This window comes from the organism of the source record quoted next (genome assembly GCF_019968955.1).
Source record: "MAG: Porospora cf. gigantea A chromosome Unknown PgA_NODE_1064_length_8158_cov_341.948, whole genome shotgun sequence".
In the NCBI taxonomy this organism is placed as follows: domain Eukaryota; phylum Apicomplexa; class Conoidasida; order Eugregarinorida; family Porosporidae; genus Porospora; species Porospora cf. gigantea A.
In genome coordinates this window covers 1-8,158 of record NW_027151264.1, presented here as the reverse complement: position 1 = coordinate 8,158, position 8,158 = coordinate 1, and the positions used below count along the sequence as shown (strand labels likewise).

Sequence of the window (8,158 nt, the reverse complement as noted above, 5' to 3'; positions counted from 1 at the left end):
TTCAGCACGTCCACGCCGGCTTCAGACGCGCCGTGGAGAGCCCTGAATGGAAGGTACGCAAGTCAGTGGTGCTGCTGGTGAGATTGAAGGGGCTGTTTCACTAGATATGCTTCATTGCGACCCGATTTCGGTTTTCCCTGCTGAGAGGACCGCATTTCGAAAGTCTGATCGACATCTCTTTCGCCGCCTTGCAGGACCGGCAAGCAGAAGTGCGGAGCACTGCAAAGAACAACCTGTCACATGTGCTGCTTGGTCTTGACGATCGCCGCTGCGCAGCCTGCCGGCAGAAATTTCTTTCAGTCGCGGGCGACCCCCGAGCCACCGGCGATGTGGCCCTATCCTCCTCCGAATTCGTACGGATTCATGCGGGTGTGCTTGGGCTATGTGCACTTGTCGATTCAGTTCCCTACACGGTACCAGTTTGGGTACCTGAGACTGTAGCTGCGCTTGCCCGGTACGCCAATGATCGCAGTGCAGACGTGATTCGGACTACTGTCCAAAAATGCCTCCAGGACTTTCTGCGCACTCACCAGGAGGCTTGGGAAGAGGTGAGGCTCGGCGCCAGGCCCTCACACAGCAGTTCAAAGCGCGGTTTTCAGAAGCACAGCTACTTCTGCTAGAGTCGTACAAAGGCAGACCAAGCTACTTTTCGTGATGTGCCTTGTCTCCGTGACAGATTGAACACGCTGCACTACGAACTAATTCACCCCATCCAACTTTGAGAGCACATTGAACTTGTCCACCAACAACCCGGCTTCCTTGGACTGAAAGTACATCGTCGTGGCTGTGTCGAAAACCGCTACGCAGCCCAAAGCCAACGCCCCATGGCAATGGCTTCCTCTAGGGGCACCCTCTCCGATCTCCACTGTGTGAGTCTTCACACTGGGTTTCGTTGAGAAGAAACTGTCATTCCCGTTTGGATCCGAGACAACGAAGTCGATTCGGCCAGTCATAGGCTTGATTGGTTGTGATATAATGGATCCGTTGACGATCAGGTAGCAATTAGCGAGGTTGGCGTCCACGACAACCTCCATCTGGCTTCTGTCAGGGTAGATAGCAGACGATGTTCGGAAATATACATTGACCCGTTGTCCATAAATCGCCTGCAAATCAGCGTCGTCTATCGAAATGATGGCGAATGGCGAGTCCACGCGGGTAAGCACGATCAGCGCGCCCCAGGTATAGAATCGAACCGATTCCACGTCGCCAAAATCCTTGAGCCACTTGGCGTCTGACCGGTACTTTACGCTAAGGGCGCTGGGGTGAAAGCAACGCCACTGAGGCCTCACGGCAGCGGTTTTCCACTCCGTCTCGGACAGGGGATGGTCGAGAATGACATGGTAGGAAGGGACCATTCTAAGCTTGAAGCCTGGAGTCTTCAGGTCCTTGCAGCTGCCAGAGTCGGAGAACTTGCTGTTGTACAACTCGAAGGCCAGCTCTGAGGAGAAACGGACAAAGAGTCTGTTGTTCTTCTTCTTGTAGACGTGTGGAAATACAGGGACCTCACACCCGGGCACGCCATCTGCTTGACTAGGCAAAGGCTCAGCCTTCAATAGGGAGTAAAAGAGAACTAGGTGGGGGTCTCGAGTAGCCGTAACCACAGAAACGTTCAACACGTCTTCTGGAGGCACCTCAACCATCAAATAGAACCAATTGAAACTCTTAAGTTCCGTGTTCAGAACGTCCCGGCACAAGAGAAGGGACATCTTCAAGGCGCCTAGCGTCGTGACATACGCCGCGCATGCCGAAGCTAAAGTGTCGTCATCCCCAACAAAATGTTGACTCAGAACCGCCATGGGCTCGACCTCAGTGAGCACCTTCACCGCGTGGACTTTACCCTCTGGCAGTTGCACTGCTTGCGGCCTCAGGAGGAACCGATTCCGCAGCGGACTGGGCAGATAGTGGAGGGACGCCAATTCCGTCCAACCCATGGGAAAAATAATACGAGTTGGAAGTTGTAGGCGTCTGAGCGGAAGGCGAAACCGTTGTAGTTGATGGTACAGACAGCAGAAGGACTCCATGACGTCACTCAAACACATCTTTGCAAGCGGATCCTCCTCCTGCAACAGGCGCAACAGCAACCGGAATTCAGCCGCAGACGCGTTGTCCAAGACCACGTTCCCGTCTTCGTCCTTTATGGCCGCATCGTCCTTACTCATGACACCCAGAGTGGACTGCTGGAATGCGTGGGATTTCACGACCTTGCTCAGAACCACAAGGGTCTCCCCCTCCACTGAGAAGCTCACGTCCTCCACGGTCTCAGGGGCGCTCGCGACGGTTTGCGGCGTCGAGCCGCCCGCATCCTTGTCTGCGACTTTGAACAGGAAAGCCATTAAATAAACGAGTTATGGACGTCACTGATAGCGAAGCCCCTCGTGAGTCACTGCGATACACAACACAGTATGGGACTTTCACAGTGAGGCAGAACCGCCGACAGAACATGTCGGGCATGTATGGCCCTTGCTTCTAGACTCTAGATTGATCAGACGAGTGGATGTTGTGGGAGGTGGGAGTTGTCCTGGTGTCCACGATATTGTCGACGTCGTCATCGACGACCTAAATGGAACGACGTCTGACATTCAAAGTCCTCTTGGTGTGAACACGAATCTACCGGTGTGCGTAGACCTCGCTGTTAGGTCCATGACGACTGGGGAGACCTGCACCGTTGTGGTTCTTAAGAAGCCTGGCGAAACACCAAACGTCCAAGAATTTCTGTCGGTGATCCCAAATGTCGCGCTGTACGGTCGAACTCTTCCTGACGGACGTCCCATGGATTTTCAAACGTTCAACAAGAAATTCCAAGGAGCTAAGAAGCGTTTGGAAAGATGGAAGATCGGAGATGCCTGGCTTGAGGAGCTGACCGCTGAGGAGCTGTTCCGAGTGACCCTCTCGCGCGTCCACAAGCTTCGGTACTTGAATGACTGCCGTTCTGTTTGGACACGGCCGCTCTCCGCGCCGGCGGATTTATCCGGCGTCTGCGCACCTATTCAGAGGGCGTGGCAAGCGGATGAAGTTGTCCAAGCACACACGTGTCCTCAGGCCGGCGATCGCGTCGAATTTTACGCGCGGCACCTGCACGCTCATGAGATGGAGTCACTCATAGATCCAGACTACTCGCTTGAGATGACGCACTATAGGTGTATTCTTGATGGCACCGAGCTGCGTAAGACCTTTGGTGTGGGTCTGGCTCAGGATTGGGAGAGCTTTTTTGAATCAGCTCGCGACAATCACGTGACACGCGTGGACTTTGACCACGAGGGCGTACATGGGCTGCTCATTGCGCCTGTGAAGGCATTCCGCCGATTCAAGGTTAAGATTCCAGACCCCACTAAACGCGCGTTCAACATGAGGAGTCAGGCTCACCTCATCGAAGCCAGCGACTGTCTGGAAGTTCTTGACGTGGAAGAGATAGCTCGTCCCTTGTGTAGTCCTCTGATCGTGGCACCCAGGTCAGTGGTGCAGCTCCGCATGAAATCTGATTCTGGCGTGGTCTTCGTCAGATTCCAGACAGAGGTCTTTACAGGAGTGCCATTCTGGGTTAATGAAGTTGCAATGCGCTTCCACAAGATTGGACAAACTTTTGCTTTGGACACGCCCCCGCCGGGACCCCTGATTCCGGACACAGTCGCATGGGGCTTCACGGAAACACCTGACAGGCAGTCCTCCTGGAGCGAGATAGGCATCACGGGCCCATTGGAGGTGGAGCTGCAAAACGTCGTGTCGGAAGATGAAGCGCATTGGTGTTTACCTGTGGTTCAGCGGCTGAGTCTGGCGGGAGTGGCCCTAGAGCAAGGGAAACGGTTGCAGGCGGCGCAGATGACTGGTGCCGCGATGGTTGTCTTGGAATTTGCCGAGGAGGTCGCCCGCTTCTGCCAAAGTCATCTACTGGAAAGCAAGACGGACGCATCGGATGACTTGACCCAGGTACGCATTCTACTCGCGCGATGCTGGGCTTTCCTTGGTGTGAACCAGATGCGGTGGGGGGACTGGATGGCCTGTCGCGAGGCCTGCTTAGAGACTCTGAAAAGCATGCCTGCCAGTGGACTGGCGCTCATGCGGCTCGGCTACGCCAATTACATGCTAGGTAACCCAGAACAGGCCATTGAGAACTACGATTGCGCTATGGAGCATGTCGATGCGGGTGGGGACACAGCGCAAAAAATAAAGGCGCTGCGTTCTAAAGCTGTGGTTTCCATCGCTGACCACAAACGAAAGGAGACAGCCCTATGGGGAGGAGTGTATAAGTGACGCAGTTGACTGAAGCACCAGTCGTAGTCACGTGAGGAGTACTGCAGATCTGCATCCACCAACATTCATTCAGACGCCGCAGTCAAAAACCTTCGCCTTGATTTGCTTCCGAGACTTTCCGTTTTCGCCTCGACCTCGACGTGGCTTCCTACGACGATTTGTGTGTTTCTGTGTTGTATGGAACCGTCACATGCTTTGAATTTCTTTAAGAGTTCCAAGGATGGGTTGCCCTCAGCAAACACCGCACAGGGTACAGCGAACAGCAGACACAGCCAGACCGGCACCGAGCACATCAACCCCACCGCTCCTTCGTATCCCATCACCCCGAAGAGGTTTAGGAGCACGTTGAATATCACGAACCGGCGGAAGTTACAGATAATTGTCTCGTGCGTGTGTATAAGGACTGCGAAGAGCCCCAACGCCAAAGGAGCCCACGTGTCAACTGGATGACGAGCACCAGGGGCCTCACACAAGACGTCCGGGGCCAAGGAGAAGCCTCGTTCTCGCCATAGAGCGGCGTTCGGATCCCGCAAACTACTCTTCTGCCATCGAAGATGCGCTTGTATGTTCATGATATGGAGCAGGCCCAGCATCACAGCCCCGCACCCCCCACAGAACCCTGTAGAACTGTAGATCGGTCCCCACCCCATATTCGGGCCGCTGACCGCAGTGCGTTGCACATCAAGAGCGGCGAATTATTTCAATAAATGGCAGACGTGTCTTTGGTGGTATCCACGGTGTCTGGCCTGCTCCAGGAGGAGCCCCTCATGGAGACAGATGTGACCTTTGGTGTGGGCTGGTCTGGCTCGGAGAACTGGAAACCGGCAACAGCTTCGCTACGTCGCTCTGTGTTAGAACTGATGCGATGGGATCCAGCAAGCAGTAGAATAGCCGTCCTACTCTTCAGCTGCAAGGTGGAGACGCTCCAAGAAACTAGTCTGCAGATCACGCTAGCAGGCAACGACACACCACTATTTCTGTGCTTCGCATCCGTGTCTTTAGCCCGTGCTTGGTCTCTTGCTCTTAAGAAATGCAGGTTCGAACAGCCATCAATGGAAGTACCCAAGATGCTGATGGAACATGAGCGGGTCCTGCGGGAAAATACCCGCCTCCAAAGCCTCATTCAGGCAGTGGAGACCGCGTCTGCTGAAGCTGTTGCTCAGAGGACTCAGCAGGTCGCTTTTTTGCAGCGTCGAATAGGATACCTAGAACACGGTCGGTGGTCCGAATGTTCCTTGACTCAGAGCACCAGAAAGAACAGCTAGCGCGAGACAGAGACGCCGAAGCATCAGCACGATCAATCGAGGAGGCCACGGCTGCGTTGAGGGCCACAACGGCAGAACGGGACCGTCTGCGGACCCAGCTGGATGTCGTCACAAGCGATCATGACATGGCTAGGCGACTCGTACGCTCGGAAGACTTACGCAGAGAGTCAGAAAGGCTAGCTGCACGTCTTGAGGAGAAGCTGCGCTATGAACGATCGCTCCGACATCTTCTTCAAGATCGGCATGAGCAGGAAAAGCAATTTTGGAGAAACATCGTAGACAGTTCTGCAGAGTTCGCCTTGATGAAAGCACGAACGGAAGTGCTGGAAGCACGAGCCTCCTACCTGGAGCATGCCCACAAGCTGCCCGCTGGTCGACTAGATCAACTAAAGTGCTCGTGAGCCACAGGTAGCACTTCAACCAGGCTCCAGAATGGGATGTCGCGGTTGGAAATCCTCGAGGTTGGAGCTCGAGCGCAGTTTGTTCGTCGACGGGCACAGGCTATCGATGCTCGGCTGGAGCATGGCGAAGGGGTAGTGTTCGAGGAGTTGATTGCGACAGTGAGAGGCAACAATGGATATGACAGATTACGCGGAGACTGGGCTGGATCCTGGGAGAATCCGAAGCTGTGTTCCTCGGCCCACCAGTGGCTGATTTCCCCAGAAATCTCGACAAATGGAAAGTGCAGGAATCAAGCTTCGCCGAAAAAGACGCAAGTGCAACGAGAGACCTGTATGTTACAATGCCACAGGAAATGGTGCCTCTCGCGCAATACCATCAAGCCTTGGAAGGCCAGGAACAGAGAGCTCGGAAGATGGTTAAGGACGGGGCCGCCCAGACAAGACGCGAGCCGGCACCTTATAAGCGTCTCTAGTCGTACTCATCAGTTTCTTCATCAGAGGACATCACTGCTGACCGCAAAAGCCGTTCCTGTTCCAAGTCCTCCCGACGCCCCTGTATCCGGGAGAAGTGCTCCTCCTTTGCAATGGTCGTACTGCCTGACACGTCACACTCGCCATCGTCGCCGAATTGACTCGGATCGTACCCTGTGAGGGATCGCAGAGCCTGCTTCCAGTTCCCTGCGGGTTGTTCCACCGAGTCGTCAATGAATGCCCGATCATCAGCGGTCAGGCGGTCAAGACTGTAGGGGTCGTAGTTAGTTGGCGGTCGGGGCCTGCCCCGAGGGCCTAGTGGTCGAGGACGTGGCATGGATGCAGTCACAGGAGCCACCCGTGTGAAAGTCGGCTGCACTACACCGCCGACAGTCTTCCCCTGCGGCCTCTTAGCAGTCGCCTTAGGTTTGGAGAACAAGGACGACTTACTGGGAGGCGGCACTCGAGACAGGGGAGGCCGTGATGTACGGATAGGAGCCGCAGGTCGGGTTGGTCGTGCGCTACTTCCGTTAGGAGCGGCCATGCCTCTCGGCGGTCGACTAGGCCCAAGGTTCAGAGCTCGCATATTCTTGTTAATCGCACGTGAGCAGGGAGCAACTCTGCCTCTTGGCTGAGATTGGGATTTAGATTGAGACTGCGGTCTATGTTGAGTTGGTTTGGGCCGAGACTGGGGCACACGGCGTGGAACAGCGGCAGATGTGGCTCTGGGCGCCGATATGGGCGCAGACCTCGCCGATTCCGCTCCAGGGATTGCCAGCTGACGAGGATGCGCAGGTCGGTGCGGTCTGGGAATGCCGCGTGGAGGGGCTCGAAATTGGCCTGGACGAGCTACAGGTCGAGGAGGCGGTTGTTTAGGCGTTTGCGCTTTGCGCGGTTGAGGCTGATTCTGCGCAGGATTCCCCGATCTGCCCTGACTGGTAGAGCGCTTAGGTATGGTAACGTTTTGGGGTACCGCTATCGCAGACCTCATCGGCAATATGCTAAATAGTAGCAAGTGCATAGAAGTTGTGGGACGATATCTGCTAGACCATCATCAGAAACCTGCATAACCGCGTCCAGCGACCCTCACAGCTGCTTGAATCGCGGCCAGTCCACGACCTGGGTTCCACCTGTGTAGGTCACCTTCGCCAACCGGCACAATACGACGAATTCGTCATCCTGCGTTGGGGTATCATGAGACTCTTACGGTAATATTCTCCCCAACAACCAACAGCAGGTGACGAACAGTATCCAGTTCCACATGTCGTCCTCCATCGTTCAGGAAATCGAATGCCTCTTTGAGTTCTTTTTCGGCGTCGAAGCTTTTTTGGCGGGTGGCAACCATCTTGGCGAGCCGCTGAAACTCTATGAAAGTGCACACGCCATTGAGTGGGTAATGCTGCTTCAACTCAGCCACGTCTCCGTAGGCAATGCACATGCCCAAGGACCTCAGCATGTCTAGCAGGTTTTCGTTGTCCACCAGGCCGTCGGAGTCGCGGTCGTACCACGAGAAAACCTCCCCCAAATCCCAGAGCGACATAATATTTGGAAAACCCGGCAAAAAATCGACCGAACCCCTTATAGCCACACAACATTTTCATAAGAACCGGGTTGGTCACAGACACACAATCGATCTACTTAAGCTTCTTCTTGGGGCGGAGCTGGGATGTGCGACCGCACTTGCTCTTGCGGCAGTTCGTCGCCCGAGGAGGGAGGCGGGCATAACATCTACGGCAAATCTTCTTGTCGCAGTTGGTTTTCCTCGCCAGAGCG

General features: G+C 55.0%; 6 protein-coding genes across 8 annotated transcripts; 2 read left to right on the top strand and 4 right to left on the bottom strand.

Moving 5' to 3' along the window:
• Window positions 1-698: 698 nt before the first annotated feature.
• On the bottom strand, window positions 699-2,333 carry KVP18_000298 (uncharacterized protein; the record flags this gene model as incomplete). Its single annotated transcript, XM_067953813.1, has 1 exon — window positions 699-2,333. One exon carries the CDS (start codon window positions 2,331-2,333, stop codon window positions 699-701), a length of 1,635 nt encoding a protein of 544 aa, XP_067813943.1.
• Window positions 2,334-2,640: 307 nt separating this feature from the next.
• Window positions 2,641-4,248, top strand: KVP18_000295 (uncharacterized protein; the record flags this gene model as incomplete). Its single annotated transcript, XM_067953778.1, has 1 exon — window positions 2,641-4,248. The coding sequence occupies one exon, from the start codon at window positions 2,641-2,643 to the stop codon at window positions 4,246-4,248; it is 1,608 nt and encodes a 535-aa protein (XP_067813939.1).
• Window positions 4,249-4,313: 65 nt separating this feature from the next.
• On the bottom strand, window positions 4,314-4,841 carry KVP18_000294 (uncharacterized protein; the record flags this gene model as incomplete). The annotated part of the gene is made up of 1 exon (XM_067953756.1): window positions 4,314-4,841. The coding sequence occupies one exon, from the start codon at window positions 4,839-4,841 to the stop codon at window positions 4,314-4,316; it is 528 nt and encodes a 175-aa protein (XP_067813938.1).
• Window positions 4,842-4,955: 114 nt separating this feature from the next.
• On the top strand, window positions 4,956-6,387 carry KVP18_000299 (uncharacterized protein; the record flags this gene model as incomplete). 2 transcript variants are annotated; one of them, XM_067953822.1, is made up of 4 exons in its annotated part: window positions 4,956-5,463; window positions 5,493-5,910; window positions 5,938-6,073; window positions 6,100-6,387. In XM_067953822.1, the coding sequence occupies 4 exons, from the start codon at window positions 4,956-4,958 to the stop codon at window positions 6,385-6,387; spliced, it is 1,350 nt and encodes a 449-aa protein (XP_067813944.1). The 2 variants fall into 2 exon arrangements, with proteins under 2 accessions (XP_067813944.1, XP_067813945.1); XM_067953823.1 differs by lacking the exons at window positions 4,956-5,463; window positions 5,938-6,073; window positions 6,100-6,387 and having other exon boundaries at window positions 5,477-5,914.
• KVP18_000297 (uncharacterized protein) lies at window positions 6,384-6,971 on the bottom strand (the record flags this gene model as incomplete). Its single annotated transcript, XM_067953812.1, has 1 exon — window positions 6,384-6,971. The coding sequence occupies one exon, from the start codon at window positions 6,969-6,971 to the stop codon at window positions 6,384-6,386; it is 588 nt and encodes a 195-aa protein (XP_067813942.1).
• A 500-nt stretch (window positions 6,972-7,471) lies between these two features.
• On the bottom strand, window positions 7,472-7,925 carry KVP18_000296 (uncharacterized protein; the record flags this gene model as incomplete). Of its 2 annotated transcripts, XM_067953798.1 has the most annotated exons (2): window positions 7,472-7,564; window positions 7,593-7,925. In XM_067953798.1, 2 exons carry the CDS (start codon window positions 7,923-7,925, stop codon window positions 7,472-7,474), a joined length of 426 nt encoding a protein of 141 aa, XP_067813940.1. The 2 variants fall into 2 exon arrangements, with proteins under 2 accessions (XP_067813940.1, XP_067813941.1); XM_067953799.1 differs by lacking the exon at window positions 7,472-7,564 and having other exon boundaries at window positions 7,578-7,925.
• Window positions 7,926-8,158: the final 233 nt, after the last annotated feature.